Genomic DNA, 23,291 nt, shown 5'->3' on the forward strand with positions numbered 1-23,291 from the left:
CACCTTGTCTGACTCCCATGTCTGCCAGGTGACCCAGTGTCACTCGTGTGAGCAGGGGCCAGTCCTGGATGGCATCCTGCCCTCCCCTTGTAGGCTTGCTGGCAGGGAGCAAGGAGGATTGAGAATCATCACCTGTAATTAGCAGAGTGTGAGACTTGGCATGGAATTGTTTGGTCAGCTGTAACAGTGCTATAGATGGGCAGCAGAATGAGCTGTCAGTTACCTTTTTTTTCTAATAAGTAAGACTCCCAAGAGAAAAACAAGAGATGCATCCATGTTACTGTAGACAAAAAAAAAAAATTATCATTTTTTTCCTGAAGCTTGCATGCAAAGCATCTGCTAAATTTGCTTATTTCATTATGTTGCTCTGCATTGTCATGTCACAATTAGCACAGAAAGGTTGTAAATTTTGTTTGCCCCCATTCTTCTTAATTTTAGACACTATCCCTGGGATGAAAGGTCATAATAAAGGTTCCATCTATTTAATTGTGTAAATATATTTCATGCTGATTAGCAATAGCTGTTTTATAGTGATTGTTTTTTCATGCCCTAATTGCTAGTTTGTCCCCTTGTCTGTCTGTTTTCCTGCTGAAACTGTGCAGTATTCTGTAGGCAGCTTGAACTAAAACCAGGTACTAGTTCACCCTACTGAGTACGGTACTGGAGGAGGAAAATATAGTTTGCTAAACAGGAAAGAGAGGACAGTATTGAGATGTCATTAAAGTTCTATTTTTGGGAAGGAGTGTGAAAAAATAATTTCTTAGTAAGTCAATATTATGCAGTTGTGATTTCTTTTTCTGGCACTTTTGCAGCACTTCTCAATCCATCCAAAACTGTTGTTACCACCTTAATAAAATACAGCAACTTTTTACCTTACAAAAATAGAGCAACTTACAATACAGTCTTAGGTTTCTAGGAAATACGGTTTTATAAGAATTACAGAGAGCTGTGTATTTTAGGTAGAAAGGTAGAAATGGTTTACATTACATTTTCTGATGCATTTTTCACATTTAGATGTAAGAACACCAAGTTTTATTTTTAAATGGAAGTGCTTTAATTAATAAACTTTCTTCCAACTTCTCCCTCTCCTGCTGTGTCACGTGTGTGATCCCTGCATCAGGAAATGGTTCTTTCACAATGGATAGCCCTGTTCTTCGTAGTCATAGGATATAAAGTACAGTAAGTATTAGCTGCACTGAATAGGCATTATTAAACTAAGATGACATAGGCATACAATCAGGACAGATCACTCAGTTTTTAAATTTAAATTGCAAGGTTTGAGTAGTTATCAGGACAAATTCTAGCAGCTCTCAGGCTGTTTTTACATTGAGTGCTTCTTTCAATGATGTCCATTTTGGGGGGAATCTGTTTTTCTTTCTTTATACTTAGCCTTGGCAGTTCTCTTACTTTCCATTCTTCTTAGTTTGTTTTCCCTGACATTCAGTATGAAAACTTATATTTATTTTTAAAATATGCCTTTTTTTAAAAAATGGTGCCTGCTGAGTATTGCAGGTGAATTGCTTCATTGGCATTCCAATTACAAAATATATTTGCATTGTAAACCCAGAATTTCTGCCATGAGGTACAAGGCATCTGAAACAATCTATGGCAAGAAACTCTTTTGTTTCTAGTTATAAACCTGGTTGAATAGTATTTGGGTTTTTGTGCTTTTTCCGTACCCCATCATTCAAGCTTTAACTGAAGTATGAAATTACGAGCCCTATGGTTGCTTGATGAGCTGCCTTTCTGTGTCGGGCTTTTATGATGTGGTATTTATGTCTCTCCATAGGATCTTACAGCACTCTTATCCAAGTGCCTGCCTCCAAACACCCAGAGCTGTAGGGAAACCTTTAATACATTTGATCAGGTTTGGTTGGGCTTAGTTGATTGCCCTTTCCTGACATCTTGGAATACAGCATGCTGCTTGGGTAGCTTTTTTTATTGCTTCATGTAACCTAGGGATAGGAGACATCAGTAGGTCCTTTAGTATAACAGGTTTATTTCAGACTCTTGCAGGTGAAAATCAGTGAAAAATACTGATTCTTCTGACTTGTCTTGTTTGACTTGTACCAGTGGTGCACTTCAGCTTTACACTTCCTTGTTACTCAAGATACAACACTGATCAGTAAACCTTGAGATGCCTTCTGTTCTTCATGGTTTGTTCAGAGAATTAATTTTGCTATTATATAGTTATATCCTAATTTCAGTATGAATTTCTCCAGGTTTAGCTTTCAGTTGTTCATTATTAGCATGTCTGTGACTAGAAAAAAATGTGTTTATTCAGGTTTTCTTAATATAAAGCCTTTCTTGAGACCTTAATTTCTGTGGCTCTTCTGTACTTGACTTAGTTTCGCAATGTATCTAGAAGTACTGGGCCCTGGATTTGTATATAATGTTCTAAAGTATGTCATCTTCTGATTATAAAATCACATTTCTTCTGTGGTTATTACAGAATTACAGGTTACATTAGTTCCCATTGCTCTGATAGCTCACTTCAGATTGCTTGTCCACCATAACTACAAACCCTGATATCAAATGTTCATTGCTCAAAGTCCCTTCTAAGTGCAGATGTGGCATAAGACCCTTAACTGTGCAATTTTCAAAAATGCTTTCGATTTGATCCTGGACTACCATGTTCCTACTTCTTCTTATGCTTTCCTCTTCACTGTAAGCCATTTGGACCAAATTTATGGAATCCAGCAGTATACTGAAGGTTACTTTTCTTTTACTTCCACATAATTGATAAATGTATTGGGTAATTGTGTTCAGTATTAATCTCTCCCAAAGTGCAGTGTTGACATGGCTGCTCGGTAATGATTTCCTGACAGGCAGGTTCAGAGAAAATTAATTTATGCTATGCACACTTTTTTGGTTGGTGTGGGTGTGAATGTTCTGATCGCTTAATTGTTGCCTCTGAAGCTTAATTATGGCAAACTATGTATCATCCATTTCACTGATTGTTTTGGCAGGCCTGCTGGAAGAATTTTGAACTTTCAAGCTTGTGTATTTTTTCCCGTTGTTTCAACTAGGCTTGTATGATACCTCTTCCCATAAAACTTGCTTTAGACTTTGTAGAAAATAATTTGCAAAAATATAGTGCATGAGGCTTGTTTGAGAGGCATGCATGCTTCATTATATGTTTATTGGAAGACAAATTAGCACTCAAATATTGGAGGCTTGTTTCTAACCCTTTTGTATTTTGGGGGGAATTGGAAAGTTTGGGAAGGATAGATCTTGAGAAAAAAAGATTAAAGTCATCAAAAGCTGTAGCTTGTGAGAAGTTTTTTGTAGCTGAGGATGCATTCTTCCCTGAGCATATCTTTAGTCAGTTTGCTCAAAAATTAACTAGCTTGTACATCCCAGTAGAGAAGATGAATATATCTGTCTCTAATTCTTGATATATTCATATAATCCCATTGTCTTTGAGTATAGAAATGTGTGCTTTTTTTAAGCATATGTGTGTTTGCCCTGTATTTGCATTGATATTGAATGTCATTTACTCCATTTTTTAATAGACTCTCAAAACCTTAGTACAAGTTTTTTCCAGACTCCTGGGTTCTTTGTGGTCTGTCTGACTGTGTTAATATACTTGTAAGTGAATTTTTATCTTGTGTTTTCAACAAATTTTCATGCTACAAATGCTTTGATTGTCTTTCATAGTTACATAGGTAAGTGAACTGTGTTGGAAAAAGAGAACTCAATGTGGTATCATACTTATTTGGCAAAAAGATGTTTGTTGTCGATGTTTTTGTGTGGTCATATTTCTTGCACACTGATGCATGAGATATCAGGCATTTTGTCCCTTTGATTTTTCAAGGTATCACTGTCTTTTTTGGACTGTATTTTCTGTGAATTCTTGTTTGTTCCTAAAACTTAGAAGCCTTGCAGAGAGAGGGAACTACAACTTGATGGGTCAAAATTTCTTTGCAGAAGTTCACTGCTTAGTTTTGGTTTTATTTCTTCCTCTATGAAGCAATTGTTGGTTTCTTTTGTGGAAAAATTCTCTGAGTTCTTTATGTTTCGATCAGTTATCATGTCAAGTCAATATAAATTTTTCTGAAAACTTTAAAATGCAGGACCTTTGATACTTGTTATGGAAAAAGCATCACTGTTTTATTACATGGCACTTGATCCATAAAGTCCAGCTGATTCCTTATCTGACACCGGATGTATCTTAAAGCAAATAACCATTAGCTAGCTCCTATTAATTCTGCTAATGATAAAACTAATGTAGTAACAAGGTGGAAGAACTAACGAGGAAGTTTAATGTGTCTGATTATGTGCAAGTCATTCATCAGACTTCAAAACCCAGATCATGGTACCATAAACAAGTAAAATGTGAGCCAGAAGAAGAGTACTATTGGAGACCTTTAGAAACCTAAAATTTTGTACTTTAGGGGAGTTAGCTAATTGTTACTTGTAAAGTCTGGGCATCCCAGTGATAGGTGTGTTTACATGCTGTTCAAACAGGGGACAACAGCTGCATCTCTCTCTTTTAACTCTTAAGTTGTTAAATACACAGTCAATTTTTTTTCTTCTGATAAAGAACTTGATTGTTCTAAAGGTGGAAAATATTTATAGAAAATCAGTATTTTTGCAGTATGAATTCAGGAAATTATAAAACAAAATTCCTTCTGCTGAAAAGGACTAGAACTCTCTAAAAAACTCTAACATTATGAGTCATGTAAAATACTGATCAGTTGACATTGGACTGGTAGATATATCAAACAATTTCCACTGTGCTTATGATCTTGGATTCCATATACACAAAAAACCAAATTCCATTTGTTTTTTTAAATTCTATTTAATAGACTAAAATAAGTTAGTGCACTATAGTTTGGCGATTAAATTAAACATAATCTTCACAGAAAATAGTAATGAGAGTAAGCTTTTAATTTACCTTGTTGAAGTCAGGCTCTGTATTATCAAGTTTGTTTTCTCTCCTCTGTGTTTACTTGTATGAGTGCCAATAACTCTGGTTATAGTGGAGGTTTGCTGGATATTAATGCCCACTATGGTCTGACTGTGTCTCCAGCAGACACTGAGGTCACTGTCACTGAACTGAGAGGAACCTGGGAAATCTTTTCTCTATGTTTTTCCTGCATTTTAGTTAGGTTTGTGTGTAACAATATTAAAACAATAGCTGAGCCTGTAGGAGAAAAATGTCTTTTTAAAGCCTGTTCTGTTATATTGGATAGCCTAAAAACCAGCACCATTAGAAACTTTCACTAAGTATTAAGGGAACATTTGTGTTTCAAAACTGAATCACAGCTGCAGTTGTCACTACTGTCAGCATGATCAAACACATCCTTACTTTAGGTCATGGTGGTGGGCAGCTGCACCAACTTCCTGGCTGTCTGTCAAGCCTTAGCAGATACAGGATTCAGCTGTCTAGGGCATCATCTAGTATTTTTATTTATTTATTTCTATTTATTTTGGAAAACCTGATCCACATTCTCTTCAGGGCAAAGTGCCTGGTCAGGTCGGAAGTGTCTTTTAGGCTGCCAATTGAATTGCTGATACTGAAAAGATAACGTGAAAGAGATAGGTTTTCTTCCTGAGTATCTCCTGTGGACTTCTGTTGTTTGGGTGAAGTAGTTCCAGTGGTCCGTTTTGCTTTCTCCATATTGACCTGAAAGAGCACCAGTGCATGGCTGCCTTAAGCTGAGGCTTCATACCACTAAACATAACTTCTGAACTTCCTCTGTCTAAAATCCTTTAAGATGTTACCATTAAACTGCTTTTATGTGCTTTCATGTTCTAAAAAGTGGTTTTGAAAATTCTGAGGTGAAACTGTTCTTGATGGGTTATTGGGAGCCCTATGTCAAAGGTGCTGTGACTTCAATTCTATTTATTTTTTTAAAATTCAATATGACAGCCATTGTGGTATCAAGAGATATGCTGAACTCCTTCATCTTTTTGTATATGCATGGGAGACAGTAGAGATAAGATTTTTTTAATTCTGGTTGAGTGCTTGTTTGAGGTTGTACAGCCATCTTCTCTAGGTGGGATTTCTCATTCCTTTGATAGTCAACAAACAACAGGGTGTCTTATCTATGTTAGGTCTTCCTCTGTCATTTAACTGCCTGAAGAAAGCCTAGATACTGTCATTGATACCTCATTTTAAAGTGGAGCACAGTGTCCTCTGGAAATAGTTACAGAATTACTTCCAAAACTACAGCAAGAGCCTAGAGGACCTATTTTAGTCTATGCTCTTCATTTTTAAATGTTGGTTAGAAGCATTCAGGCTTTAACTATTTGCATGTTTTGAGAGGGAAAATTAATAAGCAGTAGCTGATGGGGTGCAAGATACAGGAAAAGCCAACTGTCTTGGGGAGTCATGTTAAGTAATTCCAAGAGAACACACATAGTCTGCTTGATTATTTTGAGGGATTAAAATAAGGTGGTGAAAATTGTCATTGAAGTTAACTTCCTAGAATATTTTTGCCAGCAACAGTGTTGGTAATAAAGAGCTGGTAAAGCTATTGTTACTTACCCATACAAATCTTAAGGGATTCTAGAAGCTGTTATACGTGGCAATTTTGGAGTAAAATGAGGTAATATTTAATATATGTGATTTGATTATAAAATTTACCTTTTGAAATAGACCCAAAAAATTTGTGCCTGTGTTGTCTTTACTAATATTTGCATAGTGAGACAAATGCTGGTATTACACTTCTGGATTTTCATTTAATTTTGAGGAGTATCTATCATTTCATTATATTTTCTACACACCCCTACAGAAGGATGCTAAAAAAAATCCAAACACAAATTTAACTTAATATTTCATTTATTGAAATTTGACCAGTAAAGTTAAAGATTCTTTACAAAACCAAGTCTCTGAACAACATACAGTGAAACTCTGAACAATTAAAAGTTTGAAAGTTCATTAGTCATCCTGTTAACTTTCAAAATCTGTATGACTTTTCTGTTCATTTTGGACTTGAAACAGTTCTCTATCCCTTTACTGTTTTCTTAAATACTCGGTTCCTAGGGTTTGTCAAATCTGCAGTGTTTTCACAGTGCTGTTTCTGCACATACACTTTTAGGAAAAGAAGCTCTTCTTAAGAGTCTGTAGGGAACAATCCTCTGTCATCTTTAGGAATTTCTTAAAGATTTCCATGAAAAACAGATTTTTCTTCCCTGAAGTATTAGGGTGTGGTTGCAAAGGCTGATAAACTGATCAGACAAGTGTGGTTCTTCTTCTCTTTGCCCGCCATCTTTAAATGACTTGTATTTTTTTCTGTTTGAGTATAAAGAATAGTTTTCTACTTGCTTAGTAAATTGAAGTAGTAATTTATGATAGTAGAAACACAATAGTCAAAGCAGCACAAAGACATGCAGTGGAGAGTGAAAAGGTGGAGTCAAGTGTAGAACTTCCCTCTTGGTTGCAGTGGAATATTAGATTTGAATTTAGGAGCATTTAGCCATTGTGATTACAGCATATTTTGAAAACAAAAAAAAAAAGAAGAGTCCCACTGGGCACACCTGAGGTTTCTGGATGCTTTCTGAGTGTTTAAGATTTTTTCTGCTTCTCACCTTCTTGTCTTGCCTAAAGTTCTATCAATTGTCTGTTTTAAATCTTACTTTTGAGATCATCTTATATAGTGGATGCATTTTTAACGCTGGGGCTTAGGTTATTGAGGTCCTTCCTTCCCTTCTCATGAGCTTGCTGTTCCCATTCAGTACCATTTGAAGGATAGAGAGAGCAGAAAACAGTAGTCAGTGTTAGAAATGAGGTCCAACATTTAAATCTTCCTAAATGTGTAAGTGCTAGAAGAGAGCTATTTGTGGTTGGAGAAATCTGAAAATAGAGATGCCATCTGTTGACTCAGAAGCTTCTACTTAGCATAGCTGACCATAAAGTAATACAGAATTGTCTAAAATTCACCTTTATACCTTTGCCAATTTCTCTGAAGCTAGCTGGACTTCAGGATCCTTTAACAGCTCCTGTGCTTTTGCCTGTACTAATCTTCTTTGCCAAGTGGTATAGCAGTAACAAGAGCTAACTCATCTGGCCCTTTCAGGCATAGTTCAGATAGAAGAGGGGCTAAGTGAGTGCATTGCTATTTACTTCTAATAAAAATAAAATTATTATGCAAAACACTGATTCTCTTTTTAACAAAAAAAATTGAAGTCACTTTCAATGGAAATTTTAAGATGGAATTAAGAATTGAAGAGCTAAACCTGCTTCTGAATTTATACATGCCTACAGTACTAGTAGCATTACTTTTTCTTCTTTTTTGCTTTTGTATAGAAGAGAAGAAGCCTAAAGTCAAGAAACCAAAATTAGAATTCCCTGTATACACAGCTCTGGAATCAAGTGTGTATGTACCATCTTACGATCATGGAGCTTCAATTGAAGAGATTGAGGAGCAGATGGATGATTGGCTGGGAGGCAGGAACAGAACCCAGAAAAAGAAGGTAGGTTCAAAATATTTCATGTTGTTATATATTTTAAATGTTGATTCATTTGCTTGCCTCTCAGGAAAACAGAATATTGTGTGTATACCACCACAATATTCATATACCATTGAAGTGTAGAGAAGTATTGTCTGGCAGAGATAAAAAAGAAACAGAAAAAATTATATTAATGCTCAATGTAATTTGTGTCATTATGCTGGAAATGTTGTTATAATAGGATGTCATTGATTAAGCCATATGAAAGCTCTCTATGGTTTCTAATATAAATACTATTCATGTTCACTAGATATTAGTAGAACATAATGCTGTCAAGTTGTATGAGGCTTGGTTCTTTCTCTTAATTGCAGTTAATAACATTTTGCCTGCAAGAATAGATTCTTCTCTATTAACAGCAAAGGAAAAAGAAGAAACCTTCTCTTGTAATATGCAGAGGTTTTATCTTTTGATTATAGAACTGATTATGTATTTTGCATTTTACCTGGTGCATAGAATGGTTCTAACAATTCAATTTAAGCCTATTGTTAAAGTTCTTTCTACTCAGAGGTAAGGGTTCTTAGTGGCAGTTAGTATAATTTTGTTCTGGTAAATTTTATTAAATCATACTAGTTTGAAAATGTATCATTTTCATGTTGGAACTGAGAATAAGCATTGTAAATTAGTCTGCTGTCTTGAAAATCTACCTTCCTTGGAAGGGTTTGTTTGAAGTGAAGTTGGGTTGGTTGCATGCTTGATCATGTAGATCCTCAAACACATCTTTGCCTCTGACAGAAATTGAGTCTATCTTTGAATTTCCATGGCAATGCAGAAATGGAATAAGACTGGGCCTATTGCATCTGTAAATTCACACCTCCTCACAAAATATATAGAAGTTGTGTCCCCAGAGACACTGCTAGGAGAGCTAGTTGTAGGTCCATCCTTCCAAATGTCCTCAAGAAAACTAACTTGGTTTTTTATGCTTCCATCTGGATGTTCAGTATTGCATCTCATTGCTTTGATAAATTAGTGTATTTTTTAAATCATATTCTGTTACAAAAGGGATTAACCTTTTAGGGACAACCAGGCAGTTTGTAGGTATGCTGTCTGGGTAAAGTGTTTGACCTGAACAAACTGTGATGAGTTGTGCCTCCTTTGCTTGACAGCTAATATGTTATCACAGTGCAACATCAACATTTAATATAGTTGTGGAGGGAAACAGATTCATAAACTACACAAAGAAATAGTGAATATATGTCACTGGCTCTAAGAGCCTATAGGAGCCATTTGTATCTAACAGGAAAAGGGCTGTGTCATATGATTTGTAATAAGCTCACTGGGAAAATGGTTGTACCGCAAGTGAATTGTTCTTAACTGTCATTTGACACATTTTCCATTTTAGAAATACGTATTTTTCATCACATCATGGATGTGAACTGCGTCAGCATCCCTCTTCTGCCTCTTGCACAGATGGAAATCCAAGTGGTGTATAACATCCACCTCTCAGTTCTATTTGCTTTAGGAAAAAGATACTCTGTCATAAATCATTTTGCCATCAGACCTTTTCTTGGGATTGTCATTCTTCACTCATAAGGAAGCCTGTTAGCTTTTTTCCCTTGTCTTCTGTGGTAGCTCAGGGAAGTGGACTGTGTACCAGCCAGCATCAAAGTAGCTTCACAAAGTAGTAAATTACCTTGTCATCCTTGCAGGAGAAAGAAGTGGAGTTGCTTTCCCTGCTATTGGCATCCCAAGTGTAGATGATTACAATAATTTAATATTGTTCATCAACTGCTCTGCCCTGTTCATATTTGTACTTTAGAGGTGCCTACAATTTGGAAATGCTGTACTGTGTGAAGTGCCTAATTTGATAGAAAAATTAGATTATGTTCAGTTCTTAGATTGATTTATTCTTTTTTAATATTGGAGTTCTTTTTTTCCTTGGGATTGATTCTTTTTGATTACTGCTTCCATAGGATCTAAGTATTGACTAGATAAAGAACAGGCTGTAGAAAACTGCTTCCTTCTTAGGCATTGTAAAAGGGAAGGAGAAAGAGGAATGCTTTCCCTTCTTTTTCCATAAGGTTACGTAGCTGGATGAAAATATGCTTATAGCATTGTAAAGTTATTCTTCTGCCCAAGTTTGAGAATTTGCTGAGCTTATAGCCATAAGGAGCTAGTCTTGCCACATTGTTACTCCTTAGTTAGAACTGAAAATTAAATGAAATAATGAAAGAAAGCAAGCTATTGGGAGATAGATAATACCAGTCTTGTAGAACAGTGAGGTAGTTTTAGTACAGTTTTAATTGCTGTAATTGAAGGAAAAAATAGAAAAAGAATACTTAACAGAAAGACTAGGTCAACAGTAAAAATGAATTTAGAAAATCATATTTATGAGAGAAGGTTAAATAGTTGGAATTTTAACACCAAAAAAGGAGGCCATGTGGAAATAACAGGATACAATGCTTTTCCAGTCCATCCCAGTTTTGTTTTAGGTGAAATTATAATAATTTATTATGGCTTACTACCTTCCATAAATTCAGTGAGAAAGAAATACTCAACTTGCTTTGCAGCCAGAATGCTTAAATTCTGATTTGGGAACACATGTAGGTGGAGGCATATCCCAAGAGCATGTTACCTGTATCATTTATGAAACCTTTCCATCTGTTCTGTTCTTGAACTCGATCTGTTGGAAATCGTGTGAGCTGACTCAGTTGTATTTGAGAGCATGGAAATGAAGTAATGGGACTCTGGAGAAGGGGGTTTTTTGCTATCTAGGATATAGCAAAGAGGATTTTGCTATATACACTTACGTAGGACTAAATTGCATATTTGTATAGTGCTGGCTATACTATTCATGTAAACTGCATATGACTAAGAACCTGGGAGGAATTGCTAAAAGCTTCTTCTCATGCTGATCAACAAAACTCTTCAAAGCAAAACAAGCAAAGAAAAAGTTTATTTTGATGATTATTTTTATCACTGAATGTTTGTGCTCCCTTTCCGAAAAGGAGAAGATCTGCAAGATCTTATAAGTTGAGATCTCAATTTACTTAGCTCAAGTTTCTGTCTTCTTTTTCTGTATCTCACTAAAAGGTGACTGGAAAACTTGTTCTATGCGTGCTTATTAGTAATTAATGGAAATTTAGAGGGAATGGACTTCCTTTGAGATGTAGTATTTTGTAGCCTGAATATGTTGTTAAGCCACTATTGCATTAGTTAGTAGCCATTTAACTATTTTTAAGTTCCCTGTTGATAATCCTATTATGTGTAGCTGGAAGAAAGAAAAGGAACTTATTAGAGGAAATATTCTGTTACATCTGATGTTATTCAGTCATTTCTGCAAATATTCATGCAAGAATATCTGTATTCACTGTTTCTGGAATCATGCTATTGATGAATCATTTCTCTCAGTGGGATTTCCCTCATACTCTTTGTTCTGATTTGATTTTATGTGATTTGTAACACATGTTGTTTTCATGAGAGTTCATTGCTTATGTGAAGAATATTGTTGTTGCATGAAAATCTTGGCCCTTAAGACATCATTGGGAGATTTATCATTGTCTTCAGTGGGACCAGGATTATAATTCCTTTTGGTTTACAGATTCCTCATCGTCTCTACTGGAATCTCCATTTTATATCATTATTTGACTCATTCATCTTTGAAGAAAGAGTTCCAAGTTCTGTCTCAATGACTGGTGAATACTTTTGACCTTTTGATATTTGCTTGCTCTGTAAAGAGGAGATAAAGGTGGAGAAAGACAGTGCCTGATCCCTTCCAGCTGGACCAGATGTATGGATAGAACATGATGTTTCTCATTATTTTTGTTTTTCATGTTATCCTGAGGCACTTCTTGGCATTTGGGTGTTTTTGATATTGCAGGAGCACCTGGCTTGATTTTACTAAAGCAGGAGTAGTAAAAACTATTTCTGTGCACAGAGCATAGAAAACTTAGCATACATCTTTTGCATTTGATATACTGCTAACCTTTTTAATTAGGATTGTTAAAAATACTGTGAAATAAAAGTATACATAAGTATACATAAGTATTGTTTTTACACAGTTTATTGCAGATGCTGGAAACATGGTAGTTACCATTTTTTCTTAATTATTGAACTGTAGACTGATCATTCTGGTGCTGAACTCTCTTCTGGTTAAAATGCCTTTTGTGCTTTCGTTTTTTTCAGCCTGGGCCATCAAAGCACTGTGTTTCAGATATAAGATATTGATAACTGAGTGAGCTTTTTAAATCATGAAGGTTTTATTTGAAAGCTGGCTGTGGAACAGCGATATAACTTTAAATGTATAGAAGAGCTCTCTCTACTTTCTAACATTAAAAGGCAAAATTCTATACAAATGTTAAATTACTATTTTGTTAGCTTAAAATTTATAGATTTGACAATTAAGTCTTAGTGATTTTATAACCTTGTACGTTTTGTAATTGCCAGCTAGCCTGCCACCTGCTCTCTTCTGCCTTGGATCTTCCCACATCTGTGCTGCTTTGAAATTTGAGTATGCTTTTTCTTTAGTAGCAAATAATATGGTGCTTGTTCTAATCGGATGTCATATGACGGATTACCTGAATACAGTTTCCAGGCTTTTAAAAAATGTTAATTTCTTAAGCAAGCAGTTTGTATCTTAGCAGGATTAAGGTGCTGTGTAAACCAGATGTTTTAATAAATTGATCTTTGAAGGGGAAGGGTTATCCTGTTCTGGTGTGCTGCCTGAGGTCATCTAGTTTTGAAATAATTTATTTTCTCTTTCTAAGCAATGAAGCAAATATGCTATTTGAGAAGTGTGTCCAGATTCTAATGCTCTTTTATTCTTGGGACAAGTACAAATATGCAGATAGAAGTCTGAGATTCCTCATAGTGTGAGCTACTGGGTCTTAATCCTGACTCAGAAAGATTGCTGTAGGTACAGAAAGTAAATTTCTCTGTGTTCCCCGTGAATTTAAGGCTCTGTATTGAGACTGCCAGCAACCATTCATGTTAGTGTCAGTTATGAAGCTATTCATTGGAGCTAGTCTTAAGTTCATAATACATTTTAACCTGAGCTTCAAATTCTCATCAAATGGTGATGACTTTGAGTCACTATTGATCTGGGCCATATTGAGTTTAGTAACCCTGAGGTGAAAATCTCAGTATTCTATTACCAAACTTTTTTAAATGTAGTGTTAGTGAAAAAATGCTTAATTTTAAAAAAATAAAATAAAAACTGCATTAGAGTGTTACTGAAAGTGTTAAGAGCTCAGACTTTGCTGTGTTTTGTTTATGCTTAGTGTCACTGCAAAGATTGCAGACTCAGCCTGAGCAGAATATTGAGGTTTGCATGTTAAAAAAACTCTACAGTTTGTTGTATAGACTACTCCTGCAGTTGGCATATTTACATTAGAATTATTACTGTTAATGAAAAATTATATGCATGCTTTTAAAAAGAATTGTTCAAATCTACCTGTATTCTTTGGCTCCTGTCCGAGATTGGTGGACTGGTACGGAACAATATATATATTTTTTTCTTCTCTGCAATGGAATTCTAGAGAGGAAATATTGATAAGTTAGAATGATAAAATCATTTAGGTTTGAAAAGACCTCTCAAGATCATTGAGTCCAGCTCAGCGCCACCATGTTCACCACTAAGCCACATCTAAGTGCCACATCTGTGAATCTTTCAGAAATTTTCAACAGCAGTGATTTCACTGCTTCCCTAAGTACCTGTTCAATACTTGACCACTCTTCTAATGAAGAAATTTTTCCTAGTATCCAATCTAAAATTCCTCTGGTGCAATTTGAGGACGTTTTCTCTTGTCCTAGCGCTTGTTATCTGATGTACCCTAAGCCTCCTTTTTCTCCAGGCTAAACAACCCCAGCTCCTCATCAGACTTGTGCTCCAGCCCCTTCACCACCTCCACTGCCCTTGTCTGGACTCTCTCCAGTACCTCAATGTCCTTTTGGAACTGAGGGGCCCAGAACTGAACACAGAACTTGAGGTGTGGCCTCACCAGTGCTGAGTACAGGGGGATGGTCACTGCCCTGGTCCTGCTGGCCACACTGTTGCTGATCCAGGCCAGGGTGCCATTGGCCTCTTGGCCACCTGGGCACTGCTGGCTGATGTTCAGCTGCTGTTGAGCAGCACCCCCAAGTCCTTTTCCAACTTGCATCTTTGCAGCCACTCTGCCCCAGCCTGTAGCACTGCAGGGGTTGTTGAGAGCCAAGGGCAGGACCAGGCACGGGGACTTGGCCTTGTTGAACCTCAGACCTCTGGCCTCTGCCCATCAATGCAGCCTGTCCAGATCCCCTGCAGAGCCTTCCTGCCCTCCAGCAGATCAACACTCCCACCCAACTCAGTGTGTCTGAAGATTGACTGAGGGGGCCGTGGATCCCCTCATGTGGATCATTGCTGAAGATATTAAAGAGAACTGGTGCCAGCCCTGAGCCCTGGGGAGCACCACTGGATGTGATTCCATTCACCAGCAGCCTCTGGGCCCAGCCATCCCAACAGTTCTTTACCTGTCCTACAGAGCACCTGGCCAAGCCATGAGCAGCCAGTTTCTGCAGGAGGTGCTGTGGGAAATGGTGTCAGAGGCTTTGCTGAAGTCCAGGTAGGCACATCTAGAGCCTTTCACTCATCCACTAAGTGGGTCAACTGTTCATGGAAGAGGAGATGAGGTCAGTGAAGCACAACCTGCCTTTCACAAACCTGTGCTGGCTGGGCCTGATCCCCAGTTTGTCCTGCACATGTGATGGTACTCAAGAGGATCTGCTCCATGACCTTCCCTAGGGATTCTATTCTCTTTCTTTTCCTCTTTGCTAGCCACCAACTCAACCTAATGAACAGAAGAGAGCCAGAAGTATTTTGTCAATTTTTCAAGCATTAAAACTGACAGCCAAGTTTTTTGTTGTTTTTCTGGCTAATTTGTTTCTTTATGTGACTGTTGAACCACAGCAGTCTATTTCTAGGAAATTAGTGTATTTAGTGTATTTCTATCCAGTTGGTGTAGTTTTTATTTTGTTTAGAAACAACAAATTTATTTACTTTTATGTACTCTTTGAGTTATCGTTCCTTAAATGCAGACAATAACCTTCTTTTCAGGCTTCTATCTTGAGTGTTTAAGCCTCTAAATACTTTACTTTGGACTTGAATAGCTTTAAGGAGAGAATAAATGTGAATTCTAAAAAAAATATTATTTTTAATTATTGAGTTTTCCTTGGAGAGGATGACCCACATATTTAAATCTAGCATAAGGCTTGTCTGCTTTTGAGCTGTGAATATCAAATCATTAGGGTCAGGAATCTAATTTAATCTGCAGTATGAAACAAGCAAGGCTTTTTAGTCCTTGGATTTTCTTAAGGAAGAGTAAAATGATAGGATGATGATATATTCTTTAACTAGAATCTCAAGTTGGTGATTTCAATGTTATGGCAAATACATATCAAAGAACAAATTCTATTTGTAAACATATAATGAAGTAATTAATCTCTCCTAGCACTGGATTCAGAGAAAATAGTGTTTATGACTGAGACAAATGCCACAAGTAGTAAGCACTAAACCAGGAGTTAGTTTTGCCTGAAATAGGTCATGAATATGTAAAGACTGTGAATAAACACAAACTGAATAACTATGTAAGTATATGTAATTTACATATTTTCTTTTTTGCCTTTCTCTCTTTGACCTTTAATTAGGTTAGGTTAACAAAGCATAGGAAACTTTATTTCTTTATTTATTCTTGTATTTATAGAAAGGAATGGTGTGTTTTTAGAATATAGATAATTCAATAATATCCCGCTTTCAAATATACCATGCTCAGGCCAGCTAGAACTGCAGGCAAGAAAGTCTTGTTATGAACACATTAAGATAATATTAATATTTATCTAAATTATATTGTAAAATTATTTTATAATGACAGGCAGAAAAAGAAGGGGGTCTTGAAATGGTCTGTTTCACAGCACAACCCAAATTCAGTCTATATTGCAAAGGAAGCAAAGAGCCAAAATACATATTTCCCTAAGGTCATTTCATAAAGATAGTAACAATATGTTATATAAACACTTATGCACTAGTTAAAAACATAAATCAGCCATGCATATATGTTGAATTAAGGCAATACAGTTAACCTGGTATTTCCTGGTTTTGATTGAGTTTTTAGCTTTTCTTCTAATTAAATACAGCAGCATGGGTTTTTGTCTTGTGCAGACAAGAAGAGTAAATACACTGATTTCAACACCATGCTAGAGATGTTGTGGTGTCAAATTTTAGCTTTCTGTAGTTTTCCAACTGAATCTGTCTTCCAGAAGAAGTGTTTGATGTGACTTGCTGACATAATTCAGTCTGACTAGTTTCACAAATGTACTTTCTGTATATAGTCCTCAGTTTTTTGAATCTGTCAGTTGAAAATTACTGAAGAGCCCTGGTTAATTGTTCAAAGTGTTAACCTGCGGGGACAAACACACAGTGTTTTTAAAATGCAACTCTGTTTCTGCACTGGGCAGCACTATAATCTCAGTTCAGGCACCTGCCTGGGTCCAGATTAGGGCTGCATAGCTTTTGACATTAACTTTTATAGCTCTGGTTGGACTTGTTAATCTACTTCACGTCTCTGGTCCTGTTGCATTTCTGAGATTGACATGATAGTTATCTGTCACAGAAAAACATGGTAGTTGACAGAAGAGGAACTTCATTCCTGTGGGGAGAAACTTGAAATTGATCTTTCCCAGTCAGTCCTTGAAGATCTGACTTTTGCCGTTGTCAGTGTCTCTTCTGTTCTGAAGGTCATATTCATTTTACATAAATTTGCAAGAAATTGTGCAGCACTTTTGTAATTAACAGTTTTTGTTGCACTGGTTTTATTTTCCTCCCAGCCTGGGAGAGATGTAGAAAAACATCTGATAGGATTGCTCTGATTTAGCCCAGTCGGAGTCAGGGGGTGGTGGAAATCCTAGTTTTCCTGGGTAGAGTTCCTTCAATCACTTCCCAAGACCAAGTCACTCCTATGTCAAGTACAAAAGGAAGAGTAAAGAAAGCAGAAGGGAGTAGTTGCACGTACCAGGAGTAGGAGCTGGAGTACTATGTGAAAGCTGGTTTATCACTGTGACCTTGCCCCACTTGCCTGCCCGTCCCAGAGTAGGGAGAAAGCAATTCAACAATCCCTGCATCCTCACAGTTTTGGCAACAAATGAGAGGCAAGGATGTTAAATATCCCTGAAGTGGGATTTTCACAGGCTCCACAACTTAGAGATCAGAAAGAATTTGCAGTTTATAGCACTGACTTCTGCAGTTCAATTCACTGCTGCTCTTTTTGGCTTTTTAATGTGAATTTGAAAAGTGTGAACTCTTGCAAAACAGTTACTTTTCTTTGTATGATTTTAGCTGTCTTTAAGTTGGAGAAGAAAGTTAGCTTCAAATAAATCCAGTTTTAATTTATAAGTGTAAATGCATAGTGATGTTTCAATATCATATTTTCCAGACAAACCAATTAAAATCTGGTTTGATTCAGCATCTTACCTTTTTTCACAGAGCTTAGTGCTGCTACTTTCCTTTCCGTTTCTTCCTGGGGCCATGACTATAGTGACGTTTGGTCAAATTTATTTATAGAAATTACCCAGAAACTATAATCTACAGTAAACTTCAATTACTAAAAATAAACTGAACAGCGTGAGAGATGTTTGGTTTTTGTTGTCATAGTAAAGATAAATGTGTAATCCTGCCTTGCTAAGGAACAATTTAATATTTCTGACATAAGCATTTTGTCACTTCAGAATTTTGAGAGAATCTCAATCCAGTTAAATAGCCATTTTCTCTATGGGTTTTGTGAGGCAGGATGTAGTCTTGAAAATATCACCTTTAGTCTTCAAACTCTCAGTTCAGCACACTTGAGCATGCAATTGCATTCCATTTAAAGGAATAGGAGTGTGTCTATAACCATTATTATAAAATGCTACTGTATTAATATATTACTTGCCCAAACCTGAAAAAGAGGAGAGCACTCTTAAAGTTGGCACAGTATGAGAAATGGTACATTGTAGTGAGGTTAGTTTATTAGTGATGGCAGTTTCTATAATTTCCAAAACGCAGAATTTTTTTAATACAGTGACTTGAGATGCAAACTGTGAAGGAGTGAATGTTCTTGCATCTTTTGCAATTGAGTACTATGGAAAACTTGTGGTTTGTTGCAGCCCCCAGACTTTAACAAAGCAAGCATGCATTTACAGTATGCATTTACCTGATGTCTTGTATATCATCAGATTTTTTTACACAGACCTCTTTATGGAACATCAGCATTCTGACCATCCAGAATTCTCCTAGTGGTGTTCTTTTTAGTCATAAACTGTCTGCCTGCATTTGTTTTTCTTTTAAGAAACATACAAACATGAACATGGAAAACATAATACTTCAATTTTTACTATTTACTCAGTGATATTTGTAATTCACATTGGAAATCTGGATTGGAATAGGTCTAGAAAGAAAATACATCAATAGAGGGTCTAGGTTTGTAACTTCTAGTGTATGAGTGTGTTTCGGGTTTTTCTAATGATACTGATCTTAATGACTGGATATATACCAGTAACTGCAATATATCACTGCCTTGGGCAGTTTTTTTATTGTTCTTGGTCAGAAAACTTGCCTGGTAATGAGAAAGTGAGTGCAGGAAGAATGAGACTGATGCTAATGGTACATTTTCAAATGGCTACAAATTATGGGATGGAAAATCTGTGCATATGAAAAAAAGGCTACCTTTGATTTTTTAATTAGCCCAAACTTTGTGGTTATATTTGAGAATTTGACAGACATGTTCATTGTTTATATGATTTAACTAGTTTTACTAGTGTTTCACTTATTTTCAGTTACATGTATACTATTTCATGACAGTTAACAGTCCTGAAATTTTGGAGGTTTTTGGTAGTGCTCTGCTTGAGGTTGTCATCACAGATCTGTGTTTTATGAATATATGAAAACTTCCCCCCCACACACACTTCATTATTACTTGACAACTTGGACTGTTGGAAAACAGAACTGGAGTTTAGTATGGGCCATGTTCATGACATATTCCAGGTAGCCCATTTAGGGTCCTAAATGCATATAAAGTTTCTGATTCTTTCAGGCATATTCTGCTGGGACAGTATATTTTTTTTTCCTTTTCTTTTTTTTCTACTTCATAGCCAAAATTCACACTTGCCTTGAGTCATGTCAGAATATCTAGTAGGTTGTCAGCTAGATACCATTCTCTTTTTGTTCTCTATCAAAGTGAACTTTTATGTTGAAAGCAAATCTGTGTTTTGGTGCTCTTCATAGCAGAATGTTATCATCTTTGGACATCTTGTCCCTTTTTAGAAGAGTGCTGAATTTTTCCTTTGTATTTTAGTATACTGATAGATCTGAGTCACACATATATGGCACTGGATTCCACATGTCTACACACTTTGGGAATGCAAAGTATCTCCTGCATTTGAGTTAAAAATTAAAAGATGAGAATATTCCAGCTGATTTAGGACATTAGAGCAAGATAGTATTGCTAGTAAAAGAATTAGTTGATTTTTATGTGAAAGGAAGAACATTATTTAGACATTATCTGTAGTGAAATACTTCAGGGGGAGACAGTTAAAACTATATTTGAAGGAAGTCAAGGAACACAAAAAGCCCCCTGATTTTGGATAAGCTATTTAAGGTGAATGAAGGTAGGATAAATATGTTGCCAGCAACAGACCAATGTGAAAAAAACCAGAAAACCAAACAAATCCAAATGTTATTGAGGTAAGATCTTTATCTTACGTTAAATTGTGCCAGGAAGCCTGACAGAGAAGCTGGACAGAGGATAGAAGAGGAAGAAGCACTGCAGACGAGTCAGCAGGATTAGCTGTGTAATAGTACCTTGTTCATTATGACACCATCAATATAAAACCATAGTTTAGTGTATTGAATGATATTTAAATACCATGTGTTAATGTTTTCAGAATCCCCATAACATGCCATGTTGTACTGAAGTCGGCAAAAGAAGATACAGCCTGATGCTGTAAAATATTTGACACTTTCATGAGTCAAATAATAACCTTGAAAGGAAAAACACTCCTTATTAGAAAGGACTAATCATATGCTTTAATGTATCTGCATGCCCTTGGGCTTGTCTTCTCCAGTGAATTTAGCATGGCTAAAGATTTTTAATGTGTCAAGTAATTATGAAGTAGGCTGCCACATGCAATCTGTTGAGACTTGCTGCCCTATGTACTTACTGAAGTTTATGAAACTTACAAAATTCTCCTGAAGAATTCATTGACCTATGTATTCTAGAAGATTTTCAATTTGTGTTTTCTATCAAATGGAAATACTTTTCAAACTGCATTTAAGAATCCAAATAGAGTGGTGTTTGAGAGAGAATTAAATGAAATGAAAAACATTCATTCCCTTTCTTTTGGAATTTGTCTCCACATTAATGTATCACAGGCCAAACCTAATTACCTATTCAACCTATATTTTATTTGATCTACATGCCTGAGTGTCCTACAATCAAATTTACTGAAGAGCTTCTCACTTTTTTCTGCATTAAAACAATTGCCTCGAAGCAGCTAACAATTAAAAAATAAATGAGTTAACACTTTCTGCTAAGTGCTACCATTTAAGTTGTAATATGCAATTAAAAACTACATTTTAATTTCTGTTCAATTACATTGACTTAAATAGTAATTTTAGTGTTATACTTATGAACCATTTAATTGTGACATTTTTCCTCTGGCATGGGTGATGCAAAAGTAGATTTGATCTTGAGAATGTGGCAAGAAGTAACCTTTTCCCCCTCATGGTTTGCTGTAATGACAAAAAGAAAAAGACAGAATTACCTGGGGATTGTGTAAATATGATGAAACAATTTCAATTCAAAAGCCATAAAAATGTGTTGGAATTCAAATTATTTTTCATGTTTTTAAAAACTATCTGTTTCATAGGAGGAATATTCAGATTGCATTATGGTAATATACCATTCATGCATATACTTGGTCATGTTAACAGCTATAGGTTAAAGAAAGCTTTGTGTTAAACCCAAAGCCTGGTAGAACCTGAAGTGTGAAAACACATTGTAGAGCAGTGGCCTTTTAAAGGTGTGTATTGCTAGAGACTGATGCTTTACTACTTCACTGGCTTTAGCTCCTTTTAAAAAGAAAACTGTTTATGCTAGAGAGAGCTTGCTATGGAACAAGGTTCTTATCCAAATGGATTGAGATTTATTTTCTTTTCCCCTCTGAACCCTCCAGGTCCTTTTAGCATGCTGAAAATCACATTGAAGCATTTTCTAATGTCCAGAATAAACTTCTGGTAAATAATGATAAGCCAAGTGTTCATGTCCCTCTTCTGTGATGTGTTCCTCTGTTCTGTTCAGGTTACTGGCTGTAGGAGTGTGAACATAATCAGAAGGCTCTGATTAAGCAAAACAAAACCCGGCCTAAAAAGATGTTTTGTTTTCTCAAGTGAGATTCTGTGTCTCTGGAAGGACGTTATTTCATCCATTTGGTAGTATCTTTTGTGGTTTTGATCTCTGAATAACAGTGGAAGTTTATAGTGACCCTTCTACCAGTAAACCTGGTCCTATATCACTTGCAGTTGATGAGTTTCCAGCTTATGTAGAAATTGAAAGTACCGTGCACTTTATTTAATGTGCTCCCAATTATATTTCCAGAGTTTAGAAGTTCTTAAGATATGCTGGTCTTTGCAAAGAACCAGACCTTTAGAGTATCATTTTTTTCTGGTGTTCAGTCCTGTTTCATGAAAAATTGCATCTGAGGGCTGAAATGAACCTTAAGACATCTAGTTGTATTTCTTTCTATTACATAAATTCAGGTATTGCCATGAAATGTGCCTCAATTAGGTGCTGTGGTGAGGAAACAGCAGCTTCACTACCCAGAAGGGCTCTTACTATCTTTTAAAGAGACTGTTGCTGGAGAGGACATCACAGAACAGTGTTATGGGTTTGGAATGCTTTTTCCCAATTAAGGGTTCTCAGTGAAACACTCCAAACCATGCTGCTGCTTGATCACTCACTGTCTCCCTGTGATGGGCTGCAGAGGAGAACTGGAGGCAGGAAAGATAAAGATTATGGGTTGAGATAGGAGCAATTTACTGGAAACAGCAATGAGATAAGAAGACAGCAACAACAGTAATGACAGAGTTTACAGGAAAAGGTGAACAATTCACATGTGATTGCTCAACTCCCACAAAAACCACCTGACAATACTTGACCTCTGGCCCTGCCACCCATAAGGGAGCCCTTCCCTGTCCCCAGAAGATGACATGAGGTAATGTAGAATAACCTCTGTGTCCTAATAGAACTGCCTTCTGGCTACTGCAAAAATTAACCCTCTTCTGGCCAGAACCAAAACAGTCTTTCAGTTCCAGTCCCAACCACATAACTTAGTGTCTTCAAACAGCAGTGTCACCGTGACTGGTGGATCTGCTTAAGAAAGGAGAAGGAGTACAATGTAAGAAAACTGTGTAGAATTTTAAGAAGTATAACTTTGAAAAACATTTTATTTTTCTTAACAATTTCCTAGTTGATAAATGGACCTGCACCTTGAACCAAATTCAGCTGTTCTAACAGGGCTTTGTGGCTCAGGATACAAGAGTAGTTTCAAATGTGAATGTCTCTCTGAACATCAGGAATGCTCTTTTTGTGAGAGTGGCAGACCACTGGCGCAGGTAGCCCAAAGAGGTTGTAGAGTCCACCTCCTTGGAGACAGATATTCAAAAACTGGTCATAATCCTTTGCAGCTGGCTCTAGTGGACCTGCTTGAGCCAAGTGTTGGACCAGATGATGTCCAGAGGTACCTTCCAGCCTCAAATGCTCTGCAGTTCTGTACTGTAGTAAATGGTGTGTATTTACTCGTGGACTTCAATCCTAGTCATAAAACAATTCCGG

General features: G+C 36.5%; 1 protein-coding gene across 1 annotated transcript in view; it reads left to right on the forward strand.

Moving 5' to 3' along the window:
* DNAJC1 (DnaJ heat shock protein family (Hsp40) member C1) overlaps positions 1-23,291 on the forward strand; it is a 108,256-nt gene that overhangs the window by 57,988 nt on the left and 26,977 nt on the right. Inside the window, exon 8 of the mRNA XM_015615174.1 lies at positions 8,258-8,424. Coding sequence (XP_015470660.1) covers positions 8,258-8,424 — 167 coding nt within the window. The remainder of the gene's footprint in view (positions 1-8,257; positions 8,425-23,291) is intronic.

Source organism: Parus major, chromosome 2 (assembly GCF_001522545.3).
Source record: "Parus major isolate Abel chromosome 2, Parus_major1.1, whole genome shotgun sequence".
Lineage (NCBI taxonomy): Eukaryota > Metazoa > Chordata > Aves > Passeriformes > Paridae > Parus > Parus major.